Genomic DNA, 21,479 nt, shown 5'->3' on the forward strand with positions numbered 1-21,479 from the left:
TGAAAGATGGAAACATTGGACAAGAAAAGGGGAGGGCAGCGATCGGAAGGGAATCAGATAAGACAAAGCGACAAGCCGAGATGTATATGTTTGAGATCGGAGGAGCTTATCGCCTGCGATATTTGGTCTCCAGTGACAGATAAATTCCAAACTTCCATCTTTCGTTATAGCTGCATTCTCTGCAACGAATAATATCAGACTCTCTCAGAAATATATAATATATTATTGGTCTTGGTAATATACAATATCTTATATCCATTAAAGCTCGAACCTCGCTCTAATATAGAGGGTTTATGCAAATGAGTGTCGTGCTGTTACGTACGATATGATATCTGCACACACACACAGACACAAAATGCACCTTTGCTTCTGACCTTCCCAACTGATGAATTTTTAGTACATCGCAGGGAACTGCAGCTGGTAAAATTACCCTTTCATGCATGAATTGCAGTTAATGCACAAAAATATGTTGCTGGAGTCAACTTATTGACATATTTTGGGTTCTGTGTGTAACATGGTTACCTTCTCCATCTCTGCAATAAAGCAGCTCTACTAAAAAGGCAACAATGCTTGCTAATAGTCCAATAATAAGAATAGCGAAAGCTCCCGTCAGATGATCCATTGCAATTGCAACCAGCAACAATCTAATGTTTGGAGATTTGCTGAAGAAGTCCTTTAACCACTTAACTGGCTACCCCGAAGCTTGGATTAAGAGGATAAGCTTGTTGAAACGAGCTAGAAGAAGATACGACTTTTGAAGGTACATCACGCTGTGGAGAGATATGAACGCCTCCTTCGTCAAATGAATCAACGGTGTCCCGAACTTGTCCTGGTAGTTCTCCTGGATGAAGTAACGTAGGCTCAACTCGTTCAGAGGAGTGGCAAAGTTCCTGCTGTAGGCCGTCATGTTCAAGTTCTCCAAGACAAGGGTATTGACTATGTATTTGTCGTAAAGGGCCTTTGACAGTGGGTCAGAGGAGCCGAGGAAGGTAAAAAAAAGGTAAAGTGTCCCCCTGTGCATAGCACCACGCCATGAAGGCGTATAGGGGGTGTGGGGGTGCCGAGGAAGAAATTTCGTATTATCGACGAACCTCCAAAAGGAATATCGGACAGTATCAGATCTTTGGCGGTGTCAATTTCCTTCTCGTAAGGCGCTGACGTCAGGAAACCGAACAGAGCTCCTTCATACGCTGTGGATATCACGAGGAATGATATCACGAAGGTCAGAAACAAAACACGTGCGATCAATGTGTTTAGTTCTTTGGTTACGGACACTCCCAGTACCAACGCCAGCGCCTAGAGGAACGAGGAGGTGTTCCGCAGTTTTGTAAGTCTTTGACTGACAGTTCGTCCTAGTATGACCAAAACGGTTGCAAATACGACAAGGCACGATATGACAATGAACCACAATAAGGTGTCAAACGGGAGCAGAATGACCTTCCAGAGTGTGTGACGGTCCTGTGAATCCGCACAATATAATCATATGTTTATTGAAATTATTAATTTCATATTATACAAGTCTCGTTTAATATCTAAGAAACTAAAAATTAAAATATACAAAACAGTAATTTTACCTGTAGTATTATATGGATGTGAAACTTGGTCCCTTACATTGAAAGAGGAACATAAATTGAGAGTATTTGAAAATAAGATCCTTAGGAAAATCTTTGGACCTAAAAGGGATGAGGAGACAGGTGAGTGGAGAAGGTTACATAATTTAGAACTACATAATTTGTATTCATGTCCAGATATTATTAGAATAATTAAATCAAGAAGACTTAGGTGGGCAGGCCATGTGGCACGAATGGGAGACGAAAGAGGAGTTTACAGGATTCTTGTTGGGAAACCTGATGGTAAGAGACCTGTAGGAAGGCCAAGACGAAGATGGAGGGATAACGTTGAGATGAACCTAAGGGAAATCGGTAGGGATGGAAAAGAGTATATAGAATTTGCTCAAGATAGGGAAAGATGGAAGGCCTGCGTTGCTGCAGCCATGAACCTTCGGGTTTAAGAAGGCTAGGGAGTTAGTTAGTTATACAAGTCACTTTATATAACAGTTAAAAAAATGTATAATAACTACTTTGTACAACGCCAATTATGCTTTATGTTATTTATTGCGCTATACGCTGTATAAATTAGGTAATTTTTGGAATTCTAACGTTGCTATAGCAACGAGAATCAATAGTTACTATTATAACGATAAAATCTTGCTAATTATCAGGTAAATCAATTAATCATCGTAATAAGCAATAATATGCATTGGATTGTTGCTGTTCACCGGGACTTGGACGGCAGAGAGCGAAGGTCTAGCCTGTTTCCCGAGAGAAAAGGCCGAGCCTCGGGTAAAGAAATATAAAAATACAACTTTGTTACCAATGGTCAGATTCAACTGAAATTAAAGACAGCCCAGCAGCAGATTATCATCGACGAAATCCCCAAAGCAGAATTTGATAGGAGATAAATTAAGCCCGATATCAAAGGTTAAACAGCTAGACTGGATAACAATAGCTACAGACTCCCTGGCACTGTCTTCGGAACGAACGTGCAGGTTACAATAGGCCCGATCTTTGGCTAACCTCTACTCGAGGTGCTGCTCGAGAAGGGTCAAAGAACTCCAAATATACGGGCGAAGATAGCAGGACAAGAGCCTACGATTTGATGACAATTTAGCAACGCTTGGACAGAGAGGGTACCGTAACAGACCGTTTGAATAGCAAATAAATAGACGCGCAGAGAAGGGAAACCACCAGTTTTTACTCAGATTTTCTTCGGCGTGTTATCGTGCACAATCTTTCGCGAACCATCCGCGTAAAGTATCCGCTTGGTGTGTCGCACCGTTCCGTGTTGTGTTATTTCGCACGTGTCTGTGTACTATCAAGATGGAGTAGAGACAGAGAAAGGCCCTGCTGGGGGGCGTCCGACCCAGTTGCCAATCCTTGAAGACGCGGAGATCCTATCTTATCGCCCGGAAGCCATCTATTGACCACGCCGCAAACATCCACGACTTCACCACGAGGACTTCAGTCAGAGCCGACAAAGGTAAGCCGGAATGGACGTGAAAATGGATAAGCTTCGTTCGCCCCGTCGTGACATCCAATGAACTCGCTAATTACGTAAACATTACCAAGACATTGCTTATTACGGTGATTAAATTGCATCAACTATCATTTTAACATGTAAAACCGTACAGCGTTCAATTATCCATTCATCCAAAGTATTTAACATTCAGATTGTACGACGCTATAAATTGTCAATATAATTATATATCAGTGATCCTTGTTAACCTCAAAATTAACAATATATAGATTAACATTCATTCAACAACAACAACTTAAAAGGAGTAGTGTTTTGTCGTACAGGTGAAGCTCCGACCGGAACATGTTTTCCCGGAAATGCAAAAGTAAATGTCAAATTAAGAACAGTTTAAATTAATGTAGCTAACTTTAAACATGCCGCCGAACTATTATTGTATTAATTACTCATGTCTATTGGATTGCCGAGAAATGAATGCGAGTGTGACTGTGAGAATGAAAGGGGCAATGATGTAATGTTTATGCATGTGCTCTATTATAGAAATTACAGTGTATATATATAGAACTAACCCTGTGGTGTGATTTGTTCTACCCTATGTAATCTCTTGGGCTCCAACTGATGGCACTTACCCTGGGACAAAAGGTAAATAGGTTATTAATGATTGCCTTTTGTTTAGTTGTTTAATTGTTTTGTGGGTTTGACATTACCATTGTAATGTAGAACCAGAGTGACGTCAGGCACGTTAAATAAAAATTCGACGTCGAGTCAATTAAAAGATGGCGCCCGAACATAGTGACATGTAGGTTCGATGAGTAATTCCGAACATGCGACATGTAGGTTCGATGAGTAATTCCGAACATGTGACATGTAGGTTCGATGAGTAATTCCGAACATTCGACGTGTAGGTCCGAGTAGGCCCGAATATGCGATAATTAGGCCCGAGTAGGCCCGAAGTTTAAATAAGTGTCGATAGTTGGAAGGAAGTTATTAATAGTCGCAAAAATGAGTTTATTGTGCCATAATTATTCAGTTATAGAGCTATGTGCCTACATGCCTTCGACAGGAACCAAGAGATTGATAGAGGTAGAAAATCAAATATTAATCACTTATTGCAGTTAAAAAAAATACCACGCAGGACGCCTAGAGTATGAAGCGTTTAGTTCTTTGTGTTGCTATAATCAGTAATTTTCTAGTTTAGAGTATTTAAGTGTATTTACGCATAGTTAGCATGTGAATTGAGTATTTAATTGTTTGTGCAATATATATAGTGGGCGTGAAGTAACAATGGTTAAAGTAATTTACATAGCGAGAGATTTTGGATTTTTATGCGGCGATAAGGATAAAGCATCGATCAAGGATGGTAAGGGGGGAGACGTAAAACCCCGTAGGGTCTATTTATGAAAAGGAAAAGAGAAATTTATATCTCGCTGCGAGAACGCATCGAATCCAAGGAAGAAGAGAGAGAGAATAACGACCGAGGAGAAGGGTGATGGAGAGAATAACTCGACAAAGGAAGAAGATTGAAGAAATGGACAATCCAAAGGAAGGAGAGGAAGTGACGTTACTGGAAGGCGACCAGGGAGGAGAAAGCAACCGTGCTCCGGAGAATACCGTTATCCCTGAAAGTGAGCAGCCAACGGCAGTGTTACCAACCCAAGGCACCATGGATGTTCAAGCGATAATGGCGCTCTTCACTACGATGATGAAGCAACATGAAGAAGGGAAAGAACGTCGAAAAGAGGAGAAAGAAAGGAAGAGAAAATTGGAAGAAGAAGAGAAGGAGAAGAAGAGAAAATTGGAAGAAGAAGAGAAGGAGAAGAAGAGAAAATTGGAAGAAGAGAAAGAGAAGAAGAGAAAATTGGAAGAGGAAGAGAAGGAAAGACAAAAAGAATTGCGAAGAAGAGAGAAAGAACGACATCACCGAGAGATGATGGATCAGTTTCTACAAGCATTAAAAAGGAATGATGAGAAAATAGAAAAAGCCCAAGAAGAGTGTGTTGAAAGACATCGTGATAACTCGAAAGACATTGAGAACCTGGAAAAAACAGTGGAAACTGAAGTCAGGCAGATCCATGAACACCTGGCACACCTGGGAGAGAAGATAGAAGAAAAGAAGAATGACGTGGAAAAGAGAATGGAAGAGGAATTCCGAATGGTTGATCGTCGACTTGCAGCGGATTCCAGAATGGTGGAAGAAAGATTTGGACAAATCGAAACAAAGATGACCTCAGAAGAACAGCAATGGAGGAAGATAAAAAACATGACGCAAGACTTACGCCAAGACGTCACGCGAATCAAAGAAACGATGCAGAGAGAGACTTCTTCAATCGTTATTACGTCACCACGAACAAGGAACGAGGAAGACCAGCGAGAAACAACGCCCCTGGCGACATTAGCGCAGCAACCATCTCGATCGGGGAGTCAAGCCACAGGCGATGACGTCATGGAGCAGGATAGCAGTTGCTCGCGAGTCCACTCCGTGGTACAGACCAGTGTAGCCACCTCGGAAATAGGCAGGCGTGCCATCTTCTCGAAGTTTTCACTGGACAACTTTATGATTTTCGACCAAGAGAAGACAGAAACTTTGCCATCCACGTTTCTTCAAGAATTCAAAAGAGATTGCATTTTATATGGGATTCACGAAGAGGATCACCTGAAGCTCATCCAGAAACATCTTCGCGGTTCCGCACGCATTTGGTTAGACCACCAGGTACCAGCGTTCAAGACCTTTAGCACCTTCGAAAAAGCTTTCATTGAACAATTTCAGTGCAGATCATTGGTAGAGAGGAAGGTTACCCAGTTAAGAAACAAGCGGTACGACGTCAACGGAAGGCTCACATACAAACAGTTTTTCTGGCAGAGGATGAATGAATTCCGTTCGCTTAAGCCCGGAACCGAAGTGATAGAAATCCTCACGGCTATCAGAGCTATGTACCCGAGCTACGTACAGAGACAGCTTACAGGAGATGTGTTAGAAAATTTTGACCGAATGTCGCTTATCCTTGAAGACATGGATTTGCTGAAGGAGAACGAAAAACATCGATGGGAAGATCAATCAAGCAGAAGAGGGAATAATAATTTTGATAGGAAGAGAGGAAAAAATTTTCCACGAGTGCAAATGGCGACTACACGTAATACATACAATGGACGTCGACAACAATTCAATCGACAAGAACAATCGCAGTTCAGTCCTCCAAGACAGCGAGACAGGGATGCCAAACGCTCGAATCGAGGAAACTACCGTGGAGGCGGACAGAACACAAACGCAGGTTACCGAGGGCGTGGCGACATACGATTTTCACGCGGGGAGGAAGACAATCGTATGGAAGAAGGCAGAACACAAGCTATTCATTTAGTAAGAACCGCCTACAACAATGAGAAGCAAGAAACTGAAGAACAATGGCCTCAACCATCAACGAGTAGGGGACTCAATCCCAACGCGCCAGATTACCAGTAGAGCCTTTAAACTTGTAAATTATTCCGCATACTAGTGTAAATAATTTAACACAATTATGATATTATTATTATTATTATTATTAATATTCTGAGAACTTATATATATATATATATACATATATCTATATACATATCAATATCTGAGCATATATCATGTTATGTTAATGCCAACATTAATAACATATTATTTATATTCTTATTACCCAGAATAGATATTATTTAGTAAAGAAACATGTATTTTAAATGGTTTGAATTGATGATAAGAAATATTTTATGTAATAACTCAATAATTCTGAACTATATCTCAAAGAGTGAATTTTCATCATAACTTAGAGTGTGAATGTAGTAAGTTTACATATGTATATGCATACATAATAGGATAATTCTCGTAAGTGTTAGCAAGGTGTTTGTTAAATGATCAATGTTACAGAGTCAAGAACTGAAAATGAATGTTGAGTAATCCTGCAATTTTATGTTTGGTTAATATTAAAGGTAATGATGTAAAATTAATTGAAAAGTGCAATTTAGTCTATAGAGAAAGACAACTATATATTCCAGGGTTCGAGTCCCTATTCGAGCGCCTATGTATAACAAGTAGGCAAGATTTAACGTTAATTATTAATTGTGCTTTGATGAATTTCTCCTTCGCATATAATCTTAAGCTCAGATAAAATTCATGTGTAAGGAGAGGGGAATGTTATAACGATAAAATCTTGCTAATTATCAGGTAAATCAATTAATCATCGTAATAAGCAATAATATGCATTGGATTGTTGCTGTTCACCGGGACTTGGACGGCAGAGAGCGAAGGACTAGCCTGTTTCCCGAGAGAAAAGGCCGAGCCTCGGGTAAAGAAATATAAAAATACAACTTTGTTACCAATGGTCAGATTCAACTGAAATTAAAGACAGCCCAGCAGCAGATTATCATCGACGAAATCCCCAAAGCAGAATTTGATAGGAGATAAATTAAGCCCGATATCAAAGGTTAAACAGCTAGACTGGATAACAATAGCTACAGACTCCCTGGCACTGTCTTCGGAACGAACGTGCAGGTTACAATAGGCCCGATCTTTGGCTAACCTCTACTCGAGGTGCTGCTCGAGAAGGGTCAAAGAACTCCAAATATACGGGCGAAGATAGCAGGACAAGAGCCTACGATTTGATGACAATTTAGCAACGCTTGGACAGAGAGGGTACCGTAACAGACCGTTTGAATAGCAAATAAATAGACGCGCAGAGAAGGGAAACCACCAGTTTTTACTCAGATTTTCTTCGGCGTGTTATCGTGCACAATCTTTCGCGAACCACCCGCGTAAAGTATTCGCTTGGTGTGTCGCACCGTTCCGTGTTGTGTTATTTCGCACGTGTCTGTGTACTATCAAGATGGAGTAGAGACAGAGAAAGGCCCTGCTGGGGGGCGTCCGACCCAGTTGCCAATCCTTGAAGACGCGGAGATCCTATCTTATCGCCCGGAAGCCATCTATTGACCACGCCGCAAACATCCACGACTTCACCACGAGGACTTCAGTCAGAGCCGACAAAGGTAAGCCGGAATGGACGTGAAAATGGATAAGCTTCGTTCGCCCCGTCGTGACATCCAATGAACTCGCTAATTACGTAAACATTACCAAGACATTGCTTATTACGGTGATTAAATTGCATCAACTATCATTTTAACATGTAAAACCGTACAGCGTTCAATTATCCATTCATCCAAAGTATTTAACATTCAGATTGTACGACGCTATAAATTGTCAATATAATTATATATCAGTGATCCTTGTTAACCTCAAAATTAACAATATATAGATTAACATTCATTCAACAACAACAACTTAAAAGGAGTAGTGTTTTGTCGTACAGGTGAAGCTCCGACCGGAACATGTTTTCCCGGAAATGCAAAAGTAAATGTCAAATTAAGAACAGTTTAAATTAATGTAGCTAACTTTAAACATGCCGCCGAACTATTATTGTATTAATTACTCATGTCTATTGGATTGCCGAGAAATGAATGCGAGTGTGACTGTGAGAATGAAAGGGGCAATGATGTAATGTTTATGCATGTGCTCTATTATAGAAATTACAGTGTATATATATAGAACTAACCCTGTGGTGTGATTTGTTCTACCCTATGTAATCTCTTGGGCTCCAACTGATGGCACTTACCCTGGGACAAAAGGTAAATAGGTTATTAATGATTGCCTTTTGTTTAGTTGTTTAATTGTTTTGTGGGTTTGACATTACCATTGTAATGTAGAACCAGAGTGACGTCAGGCACGTTAAATAAAAATTCGACGTCGAGCTAATTAAACTATGTAGCAATGGAATTGAAAATAGATAATAGTGAACTGCATATTGCTCAGTTATTTCACTAAAATATAGACCCATAGAAGTTGTATCTTCACCTTCGCGTTATAATTCGAAATATTTATGAACGAAATGTAATCGGGCAAATGACTGACTAGTGAACGTCACAAGTGGGATGAACTCTACTTGTAGAACAGCCCAAACACATCGCTTGGGAACAAGAGGCGTTGTGAAGTCTATTACCAAACTTCTCTGTAGGGTGGGTGCGAAGGTGCACACCCCGATATCAGACTTTATATAAACAATATCACCTAAAACTCCCGAGTAAGTTCCGTTCGTGAGTTTGTATCCCCACTGGATACCATCTTGAGGGACCGCTACAGTCACAGAGAAGTTCAACGCTTGTGAAAGGGTGTGGACAATGTTACCCTCCACCCCACCCAGCTCAAGCCGTCCTGAGGGTCCAAGTCGCACTGTAGTAAGTGGTGGTATGTTGAAGGTCCCGACTCTTAGTTCGCATCCGTTCAAACCGGACACGTCCCGAGGGAACAATTTCCTCCCGAGCAGTAACCGACCTTCTGTGCATCGTTGAACCAATTCTTCCTTGTCTATTTTCCTGCAAGACGGAAACAAGTATGGGATAAACGCTAACATTGACAGTCCTTCTATAACCCGAAGACCAATAACAATATTGACCAACTCAAGATGCGATTTTTCCAGAACGAGACGTATATCTGTCACCAGAGGCGTTCGAGTGTGAAAGAAACAACCAACCTTGACTCGCGAATGAAGGTTCTACTACCTCTGAAGATCTTTTGAAAATCACTTATAGTTGTAACAAAAATCAGTGCGTTTTTATAGAGTTTTCCACCAACCACTTTCAGTTTCTTGATATCCGTGATTATTTCGAGCACCAAATCTTCCTCTCTTATTATATTTACAATCTCCATCTCGTTGCTGAGATTTGCATTATTTGTCATGACTAGTAATTCCTGCTCCTTGAATTCAGACATCACCACCTTACTAATACATCGAAGGTTTTCCGAGAAAATTTCTGTGTTGCCTGACAGAATGGAATGTCCAGACACATTATGTGCCCAAACCAAGATAAGAAGGCTTTGAAAGATGATGCTCTGGGCACAAGTTGCCATATTCGTGTCCTAGAAGAGATATTAATACAAAATTAAACGTTCTTGAATATGAAGTTAAATTGGTACATTATTGCAAGATTGCAATCCTAACGCTTGTACAGTGGGATCCATGAGTATTTCAGTGCAAATTGTCTATGACTATTTTCATTAATTTTTCTCTCACATCTCATGTGTTTTTAAGTGATGGATCTCTATGTTCGCTGATGCAGAAGTTGTCAACAGCATGTTTTGAGTTTTCCTTTCATTCTTGAAGCTCTTATTGGGTCAAACAAAGTGCATGAACATGATGATGGACAATTTCCACGGTAATACTCATGGATCCCACTGTACAGCGGGATCCATGAGTATTACCGTGCAAATTGTCCATCACCATGTTCATGCACTTTATTTGACCCAATAAGAGCTTCAAGAATTAAAAGAAAACTCAAAACAAGCTGTTAACAACTTCTGCACCAGCATACATAAAAATCCATGGCTTAAAAACACATAGGATGTAAGAGAACATTAATGAAAATAGTCATGGACAATTTGCACGGTAATACTCATGGATCCCACTGTACGTGGGCTCCAGGGGGTGCTCGTTGCTATGTGAAGTACGTATGCATTACGTCATCTGGGAGGATCGGGTTTGACGGTGCTCGTTGCTATGTGCAGTAAGTTTGGTGCGGGGTACATTTAGCTACTAACACGTCGCAAAAATCGGAAAAAGCAGGTTATTGATTTTGTAGCGTTCGATTTATTTTTATTGTATTTTTGTACTTGTAGACTGCAATCATGTCTAATTGTGCTGCAGCAAGCTATGAAAACTATCACCAGAAAACTAAAGGAACTGACATAAAATATCATAGATTTCCAGTCGATAATTGCGTAAGTAAACAGTGGACTCATGCTTGTAGACGAAATGTAAAAAAATGCAAGTGTGCAGTGCCAATTATTGTGCGAGATCTAAAAGCAGAATTTCTGTATTTTCCACCAATGAACGTGCTGAAGCCAACTGCAGTGCCATCGCTAAAATTACACCCAATTTAAGAAATTTACCTACTTTAGTACCAAAAAATCGAGGAAGACGTGCCATAAACAAGCTAAAGAATATGCTGCCAGAAAAGAGAAAAATATATAGACTAAGGTATATACACAAACTGCAAGCAATGTTTCGTAGTTGGAAAACATATTCGATCGTTTACAAAGGAGAAACACACGTCTGCATTCAGAAGCAAATAAATTAAAGATTACAAACAACCTCTATCAACCTGCTTTAACTAAATAAATAATTTCAAAATCTAAAACGTAACCTAACCGACAGTACCACAAGAAAAGTCATCAATATCTTGAAAATGTGTTCAACTAGTGCGAAGTACGTAGTGAGCCTAACTGATTTGTTATGTACATTTTATGTAAGTCGGATTTATAATTACTAAAAAATTCATTTACTTAACACAAACCGATGTTGATTGTGATTTGTACGTTCACATTATTGTGAAAAACGTTGTCGAAAATGTGCATTTCGAAGATCGCGTACTAACTTCCACGCTATTGGAAATTAAATTCACTTAGTACATCTTCAATTCGAGTTACGTAGAGTTGTATGCACGATGGTAAATATTGCATGAGTGAATATTACACCCATCATTGAAATTTTTGCAACTTTGTTCAATTTTGGTATTTCACAAATACATTGTAAATAATTTTGTACCCTTGTACTCAATATAAACCAATGGAACTTACATTATTTCTTTGTAGTACATTTCTGTCAAAAAGAGCAAGATATAAGATTAGTGTAATGCAAGTTACTTCGTTAATGTACAAATGTGTGTCACATATCAACCTTGGAGTATATTTTCCGGTTATACAACTCGGACACACATGGAAATGGAAATGAAAAATCTGCGGACAAAGTCCTTTAACGAATAATGATTCGTACACTTGCACAGTCAATCATTGTGAGTTCATGTAACTTTTCTCCTTTATTGTTTAATTAAACTAAGATATTTTCATCGATATTCTCAAAGCGTTTCATTTACCGTGTGATCATAAATCTATTTCTATTGGCTTGAATTTAGTAGGTTAAGACATTTAAGTTTGATGTTCCTAGCACTCATCAAGTATTTAGAGCAGGTTAAGTTAGTTAAATTAGTACTTGTACACTTTGGCTCGTCTTCTGCACGCGTTTGTTTGTAAAGTTCTTAATACGAAACAATACTTTTCAGAACTATGACAACGATAATTTGCAGCCAAATTTGAACCAGAGAAATTTAAAATATCTGCAAATTACAAACTGGAATTGCGTTTTCAAAGTCTGAAACTACTATCTTACAAACTATTTCGTCATTCTTCCTCCACATAAAACTTTCCAAAAAAAATTTGCATGTGGGACTTTGATCCGTAAATTATCGTACAGTAAATAAATGTATGAAGAAGGTTGGGGATTCTTTCGAATTTAGAGTAAGTTTCAAATGCAGAGTAAAATGTTATCTAGATTGTATATTGCTTCTTTCACTTGATAATTTGAGAAATAAAGTTACATTATGTAGAACGGTAAAGATTGGATTTTAAGTATATCAGTATTATTTTAATACTTTCTGATGTTATGTAAAATTTGAAATGTTCTTGGAAATGATTGCAACGTTCTGAATGAATAAGAAGGAACGATTCAGTCAGAAAACGAACTATTAGGCTTTTGTACTGCGTTGTGTTATATGTTGTAAATAGATTATACCGGACTACTATCGGATTAAAAATTACGGATATTCAAATTTGGACTCCAATTAAAAGTTAACCAGTAGAACCAGTAGAAGGCAATTACGTGACATTTTACTATCTTGTCTTCGCGATTAGCCCAAAGTAGCAGAAAAGCGGAGTGAAACAAATAAACAAAATAAATCTATGAAACGATCATTTCCTTTTTAACTCTTTCATTCATGCAATTCTTCTTTAGCATGTTAAAATTATAGTATACTATGATTATAAAATGAAGACATGGTAAATGAGAACATGCGCAACTATCTTTGTAACATCGATCAGAAAGTTTGAAAAATATGGATTTTCACAATACGTTTGCGAGTTTTCAATTATGTTACTACTAGTGCCTCCCCGATGGCGAAATGGTAGCGTCGCTGCCTTGTAATCAAGGGATCCCGGGTTCTATACTCGGTGGAGGGACATAGTAGTTCGGATACCACTTTAAACTGTAGATCCAGTCCCGATTAGCCTTTCTGTGCATAAAGTGGACTTTTGAAACACCAACTGAATCAATCAGTCATGTTACTAATCATTAAAGGAATGCCTCAATACCATCCCAAAATTTCGATATTTAATAATTCCCCCTCCTCAAAGTAATAAAACACTTTCCCTCTCTGAACCTCGCATAGAAATTATAGCGGCCGTTTGCTTCGGCCAAGCCCCGAACGAACATAACCGAAGGGGCACCGAGCATAACCGATCCTCCCACAAGACGTCACGCGCTCGTGCATGATCGGCAATTTTCGGATGGCGCTACCTTATATAAAATTACCTTGCGTGGGCTCCATATTTCTAAAAGTTCAGTCCATATTACGCAAATCCAGTGTATAGGTAGATGAGCAATTTCAAGCAAAACATCTTCATATATTTTTTTTAAAGTTGATTTTGGGATGCAAGCAGTTTGAATGACGACGAGGAGTCCTTGTCGTTTTGTAGATTATAATAATCTTAAATAGTTAACGTATTCATGCACACATATGTATCTTCGTCAAGAGAAATAGAACTAGCAATCACACAAGCCGAAATCCCACCACCTAGTGAGAAAATAGTTCTGGCCAAAAAAAGAGCCATAGCGTGTCATGTGGGAAGTCATGAAAGTTAAAAATATGTTCTAGATAAAGTTAATTATATATTTGAATAATTAATTCAACCACAAAATAACATCTCAAATTTATCCATTTCCATTTTGAGAACATAATACTTGCTGTTAGACTAATACTATTTTTAAAATATTTTTCCATGTCCAAAAGTAAAGTTTTTCGTAAATCACAATTAAGTTATTTCGTATATTAATGACAAATAACCCAAGATTAAGTTTCAAAGCAGAATTAGATTTTGTACGACTGAACTATAAGTGCATTGCTGTAACCACTCGACCACTGACACTGACGATTTATTTGATTGATTTTGTTTGTTTATTCTACTTTGAATTACTCCCACTTTTGGCTAATCGCGAAGATGGGGATGAGTGATGATAAAAATTGTTGACGAGACAAAGAACACCCATTCCGGGATTCGAACCCGGGACCCCTGGCGTCGTAGAGCTATGTAATAACTCCTCCACCAAGGAGGCCAACACAGACGCTAACTGAAGTCGATGCGTCTATACGAAAACCAGTTGTAAGGATGCTTACAAATCCTGATATGGGATTCAGTTACTTACAAAATATTCTGTAGATCAGGCATACAAAATGAACGCATAATAAAAAATTACTCGAAACAATGTGTCTATGACATGTTCTGATCAGTACCCATTTTTTATTTGTTTTAAACCAGATCTAGTTCATTCTTAGCTGCGAAAGTTCTAAATTCAGCAGAGAAGCTATGATTAAACAAAACCGCTTGCTAAAAATTAAAGTTAGGTAATATTTGTACTTGATAACGTACAACAAAGTTAATCAGGGAAATTACTAGCGAGTATATTTTAATTCAGTTTTAAAGCTGATAAATACTAAACAGAATTATGTCTTCTACAAAAAGGGATTCATACGTTAACAACTTACTGAATCAATGTCGAGTTTATTTCTATCACTGTCTGAAGTGAGATGACTTTGACATCTAACTACAACTTCTGTGTCTTACTTACGCGATGTGAGTCAACCATTCATTACACGTCAGACTATACAAGAACGGAAACAGTTAATCAACTTGACATTGAAAAAAACAGGTTATTAATTAATATACCGTGACGCACATCCAACTTGTAAATATTATGGATTTACCTCATTAATTATTCGATGTTTATTGTCTGTAATGCTTGTCTGCGTCATTTTCAATATTAGGTTGGGAGAGTGATATTCTTGTCATTCAACTCTCTTTTGGGCTCGTAAATATTTACGCACGAAATTGCGCTTTCCTTAGAAGTCTTTGCATTTAGGAATGCTGGAGGCTTTTTTTTTTTTTTTCAGGATCGCATAAATACGATGTTATTTATTAGTTGTAGGTCTAGGAATTACATGACTTTGCACATTTTCTTCACAAGGGTGACTTGTTCATGAATTATACGTACAAAAGATTCGTGTTATGAAAACTAATCTAATTAAGCTCTCTCGATACGTCATATGTAAACCTATTTGCTAATTTCTATATGACTGAGAATATGTTAATAATTTTTCGATCAATTTTTTTTTAAAAGAATTTGCTAAATATTTTATTACTCCGTATAAACCATAAAACCACATGTGTTGGTATTTGGGAAGTTCAGTACAGCTTCACTTTTTTCATTGCAAAACTAACAATATAATTAATTACAAAACTTCTACATTTTTTTTTTGTTTCATGTTTATGGTAGCTTGTGAAATTTAGCTATTTCTACATATTAGGTCGGTGCTTGCCATTGTGAGCACAAATATATATCTGAGCTATCTCAATATTAATTTAGCATTTCTAAATATATAAACCTTTTTCATCGACATTTTGGAGGAAGATAGAACAATGGTCATACATTTCCACGGTACGGAGTACTTTTTTTACTTACCAATATAGCCAAGTTACACAAGACGACGTATAACTCTTCCTTGCCAATCTCCGTGGTGGAATGTTTAGCACAGAGCGCTACGATGCCAGTGGTCCCGGGTTCGAATCCTGACCTGGTCATGTATGTTCTTTGTGAGTGTTCCTCCATCAGTCATCCTTGTCGTCGCGATTAGTCAAAATTGGCAGAAAATAAAAAATCAATCAATCATGTAAAGTTTGTTTATTGTGGGACATGTCCTTTTTCCAACCGACTACAATAACAAATCCAAAATTCTTGACTTTTTCTTGATCTTCTTTTAGTTTTTCTTAACCTTAATTTATTGGACCCTACCTAGGTAAAGTTGGAAATTAGCAATTAAGAAACTAAATATTTATTTAATGAGAACCCCTACTAAAAGAAAAGTTAAGATGAAAACTGATGCTGTATCTATTAATGTATCCCAGACTACATTTGGCAGACTAGCGAGGCTCTGGCGTCTGGGCTCACAGCCAGTATAATCTCATATGGGGCTACATATTTGTGTTTGTCCCTTCATCCAGCTTATCCTCATATTCGTGATTTGCCAAAAGGGGCAGAAAAGTGAAGTTCAATAAACTATAATCAGTCAGTCATTGCGAAAGCAAAACTTATACCACAAGTATAATTTCTTGACTTTTTATTGCTTTCTTGACCTACTTGTTGATTTCTTTTACTTCTTGTTCACTTTCATGACTTCCTGGACTGGTAGATTTGGGATAATTTTTATGAGTAAGAGTGTTGAATTAATGAACCATTGTATCTTAGAGGTTGTATTTCAAGAATCAATGAACATTTCATATTTTTTTCTAGGTTTGGTGTGGAACTGAGCGAAAAGAATACCTCAGAGACCAATTAGTGACCGACGCTCATAGCCCTGTTAAATACCGAGTACTAGGAACTTTATCCAATAGCCCAGAATTCTCCAAAGTCTGGAACTGCAAGAAAGATTCGCGAATGAATCCTGAGAAAAAGTGCCAACTGTGGTGATGAAAGAGACAACACAGTCCAGTTGTAACATAAATATAATATGTCAGAAAATTTGACAAAGTATTAACATTTTAAAAGCAATAAAAGGTACAAAATAAATATAATTTTAAGTATATTGAATAGTAATCCATGAAAACGAAAAAAAATAGTAGTTTTTTCTGCACTTTCAAGTGAAAATTTTAGTGTCATAAAATTTGAACCTGCTACTTGATTGAAGGTAGAGAAATTTCCTGAATACTTTTTTTTCAAAAAAATTACTGAATAGCTATGAACATAAATCTAGTTTCTACATGTCTCAGACTCGAAACTAAAACATGTTGTGCCTTATCAGCGTGTTACTTGAGTTATATACTCTGACAATATACGAGTTCAAGATATATTCGGCGCACGAGGTTTTTACTACACACAATATTGCAGAGTGATGTGTCACGTTTATCAATACAATACTTTTTACTAAAACAATTGGATGATTATTTAAAGCAAGACGTAACGGAGATATGATTCTCTATGCTTACATTTATATAAGAATGATAATCTCATATACTTATTGTGTACACACAAGTATTTTTCTACGTTTTAAAGTTAAGTGTCAGTATTAATACGCAGACATAACATTTACTGTTTATAATGTTCAGATAGAGAAAAGTATAAATCTGGCTTCTTTTCCCATATAACCTGCAATTCCAAATTATAATAAAAGCACGTTAGCCTATACTTCACATAAATTATAGGGGGAAATAGGTATACGCAAATATTTCTTACATATAAATATATGTATTAACAGTTCTCTTCAAGGAATTTGCAGGCGAGGGCAGAGAATGCTTACCCCCCAAGTTCTGCGCCTGTCGTTACAGAGGGCTTGTAATTATAGACATAAAAACGTTTGTTGCAAAGATATTCTACGTTAAAGTTTGAACAAAATGTAAACAAATACATCAGATGGTGCAAATTCAAAGAAGTTACTTAAACTGACTATGCTCCATCTTTGTAATAATACTTTCAATTGCAACTATAAAAATATAATGTACGTATATTATATAATATGTTATTAATACAATCACGTAGGTCTAATTTTATTGAAGACTGTACAACTTGTAATCAAGTGTTGATGTTGTTTTAGATTGTCTTACGTTATAATTTATATGTAATTATAAATTAACTGTTGCATTTGTGTTTCGAATGTTGAATAAATTACATGAAGGTTCTGTGGAATAAACATTCTGCACAGAATAAACTGTACTATTAAGTATTCAAGCATGTGTAACTCTTCTGTGACACTAGTATGCAAATTCAAAACAGCTGAATGTGTTTCCATCTGTAATTGTAACCGCTATGTAATCAGGGAGACCTCAGATAAAATGTACATACACGATTTTGAACAATACAATACAGAACAAGAATCTCTCATTTTAGTCCAATTTAGTTGATGTTGTAATATTGCTTTAGTTCTTTGTGTAGTTACAATGTATCCCTGTGTGTGCGTGTTTATAGTATAAAATATGTACATATTGTTGCTGAATAAATTTTTGTATCATTTAATTTTGGGATTATTGTTAATGCTACGTAGAGTGACGGAAACTTTTTGGAGTGTAATGATTCCATTCTCCCAAATACTATGTACCACTCCTTCCAAAATGTGGTACGTGATCGCTACGTTATCGTAAATTGTTTACACAAATTATTGTAGGTGATCCACTGAACGTTTGACAAACAACAAACTATCGTAGCCAGGAAACTGTTGCTTAAAATTACAAGGGAGTTGTAAAGCACTAACTACATTTTTCGTTCACACAAATTTAAAAAATCTTTAAAAATATCGTTAACCCACTCCATATCAACCTCTCCACCAATAAGTCACCGATAACTTTTGTGCAAAAGCGATAGGCAAGAAACTTTCACTGGGCATTAACTTTGTCCGTGTGGATATTCTTTAAACATTAAACAAGAAAATCATGCTCTACATGAACGTTCAGTATTGGGAAAAAAGTAACTAAGGTGTAAAAACGTTTTTGTACAAAGTTAAAACAAACATGGGTACAAAACAGCTGTTGCAAAAGTTTTCGATGTTTGTTTTCGATTGTTTCTGTGGGTATTTATCGAACTGATAAAAGAACGATACATTTTTTACGCATTTTATTCATTACAGACGATTTTTTATGTTATGGTATGTTATTTTTTGTTTTTGTCGAAATTACGAGGTGTACTGGCAACATTGGTCGCGTCAGAAGGCAATATCAGGTGTGCCGGGCCTCTTGTTTATGTTATTCAATCAATGCCAAGATGAAAGATTTGAAATTTATCGTACAAGAACCTAAATAAATAAATAAAGAACCTACCTATCTTTTATCTGCATTTTCAGTAAATGGTTCTCCAATTAAACTTAGCGTCGGTCATTTCGTTACATTCTGCACATTAAATTCTACCAGACATTGACGACATTCTTGATGCAATGTGATCAGAATCCTGACAAAATGTCAGTCAGTCGAACTTTGCAGAACACTGCAGTGTAAAGGTTTGACAGAAACCGGATCCTACAAGGCAATGTGTATAATGCCTTGCAGGGGAGCTAGTATTTTTGGATCCACGTGTCTTATATTGTTGCTGTTGACTGTATTAGAGAAATTTGATCTTACTGTCCAGATATACTACAAGTTCTATTAAAGGTACGACAGAATTAGTTAATTGAAAACTAAAATTGGTAAACGATGTAAGTGCCAAAATAATTCAAAAACAGTTTTTCGCGTTAAACTGTGAAACATGCCATGTTTTATAATGTGGTAAACGTGAAAAGTGGCTGCTAGCCTTCTAAGTAGTTCAAAGAGCGTGTAAAGAGGTCACTAGTGTGCACGTTCTTGCTGCCTGATGTGCGGAACGATGCGATTTCCCAACACTTTCGCTTTTGGCACTTACAACGTTTACCACTTTTAGTTCTCAATTGCCATCACTAGCGTTCGCAGGATTCTTTTTTTCGGAAGGGGCTGGAACTGTAACGGTGCATATTACATAGCTGCTTTCTACAGGGGGGGGGGCCTAAAAAAATATATCGTAACTACCATTATTAACAATCAAAAGTTGTTCAAAGATAAAATAGTTATCAGGGGTCATTTTGAGTGGCCTTTGAGTTTCCCAGGGGTATTCACTGCTCTCATTTAAAAATTTTGATTTTCCATTTTTCGAAGGGGGATACGGCCCCATCACCTCTTCCCTGCGCACGCCAGTGGTTGCCATAAACTTTCTTGCATGTTTAGTTACGTGACGATGAGGAGGAATGGTAAATTCAGTAATAGAAATAAGCACAATGCGTCCTGGCCTGAGCATGGCTGTTCCCTTCATAAATTTCATCATGTCGTCCTCATCGTCGCGATTAGCCAAAATAGTTAGGAAAGCGACGCTAAATAACACAATTCAAATCAAACCATTCCTCCACAGAGGCTCGCATGGCTGTACGTAACCTGCAGACTGATAAAAGGACTAATTTATTTATGAATAACCTACAGGGTGCCTCTTAACCAATATTTATTTTAGGATGAACATCACATGGCCGATTGGTATCGCAAAACCTGATAAAAGATTCAAACCAGTTACTCTAGCAACTCAATGATGATAACTTTGCAGATTAGATAAGTGACGATCGACTTGCCTTAGTAAACTGAATTTCGCAGTTGAGATTGTGTTCGTGTAACTTTTGCATGTGTAATAAGTGTTTAATAGCATCTTAGACTGGAAGATGTTTAGTTGGTGAGAGAACAGGACAATTCTCGTCACTTTAATCCAAAGGAAAATACTATACTGAGTGAAGGAGGACAGAAATATCTGAAAAAGTTCACATTCCACAAAGGTATTTGTATTTCTTGTGCGTTTGTTCTTGTTTGTGGTTTGATACATTTAAACAGTGTGGCAGTTTAAACTCAGATTCTTTCGATAAGTGTACATTGGGATCCGTGAGTATTACCAAGCAAATTGTCCATCATCAAAATTCCAAATAGGCTGCGGGCAACCTCTGCATCAGCATAAGTAGAAATTCACTCCTCAAAAACTAACAGGATACAAGAGAGAAATTAATGAATGTAGTCATGGACAATTTGCCGAGCTATACTCATGGACCCCACTGTACCACAGTGTTCGAATTCTCTTTTAAGTAAACAAACACATATTATACTTTGCAATAATATCCCGTTTAGTCTTGTTACATTACTGTTTCAATGAGTTCACGTCTCTTCTAAGGTCTGAATGCTGTATGAAGTATAATCTCGACAACCCACAGTCAGGAGCAAGGCCGCGCATAACGGCAGAGAAGGGGAGAAAGCGAGTGGGAGGAGCAAAGCAGTGCGAGCTGCTGCAAATGGCTGGTAGCTACGCTCACTTCCCCTCTCACGAGTTCATTGGTCGATCCCTCTCCAGTCACTTTAGCAGAGGACTTGTTTTCCTTTGCGTCATCCACATACTTCTGGGACAGTGATGTCGCACGCGTATATTACAATAGTTACTAATTTTTAGGGCTATGATTTTAATAAAATATGAGGGTTGGGGAGTAACTAATGGCAACCCAGTAATAATTCGACAATCGAAGGATGTATTAAAAATTGGTTATATACAACAGAAAGAGTATCCATTGTGCATATTTTCTTGGTAGGAATCATGAAAGAAAACCCAAGCAACCACACATGTATTCACGCACATGTTACAAAAACCTGTCTGACCCTGTGACATACACATGTTACAAAAACTTGTCTGATTATGACAAACAAGCTGCCGTACACAAGCTATCACAGGGTTGCTTGGGTTCTCTTTCATGATTCCCACCAACAA

At 37.6% G+C, this 21,479-nt stretch overlaps 2 protein-coding genes across 4 annotated transcripts in view; both read left to right on the plus strand.

Moving 5' to 3' along the window:
* Positions 1-18,209, plus strand: part of LOC145978620 (neprilysin-like) — a 128,950-nt gene extending 110,741 nt beyond the window's left edge. For all 3 annotated transcript variants that reach the window (XM_083111352.1, XM_083111350.1, XM_083111351.1), the window contains one exon: positions 16,494-18,209. In XM_083111352.1, the coding sequence (XP_082967478.1) occupies positions 16,494-16,670 (177 nt within the window). In that variant the 3' untranslated portion in view covers positions 16,671-18,209. The remainder of the gene's footprint in view (positions 1-16,493) is intronic.
* A 2,153-nt stretch (positions 18,210-20,362) lies between these two features.
* The window catches only part of LOC145978592 (neprilysin-1-like), a 48,977-nt gene continuing 47,860 nt past the window's right edge, over positions 20,363-21,479 (plus strand). Inside the window, exon 1 of the mRNA XM_083111300.1 lies at positions 20,363-20,508. The gene's annotated coding sequence lies outside the window, so the exon portion shown is untranslated. The remainder of the gene's footprint in view (positions 20,509-21,479) is intronic.

The sequence above is a fragment of the Lepisma saccharinum genome, chromosome 25, assembly GCF_977018435.1.
Source record: "Lepisma saccharinum chromosome 25, izLepSacc3.1, whole genome shotgun sequence".
Lineage (NCBI taxonomy): Eukaryota > Metazoa > Arthropoda > Insecta > Zygentoma > Lepismatidae > Lepisma > Lepisma saccharinum.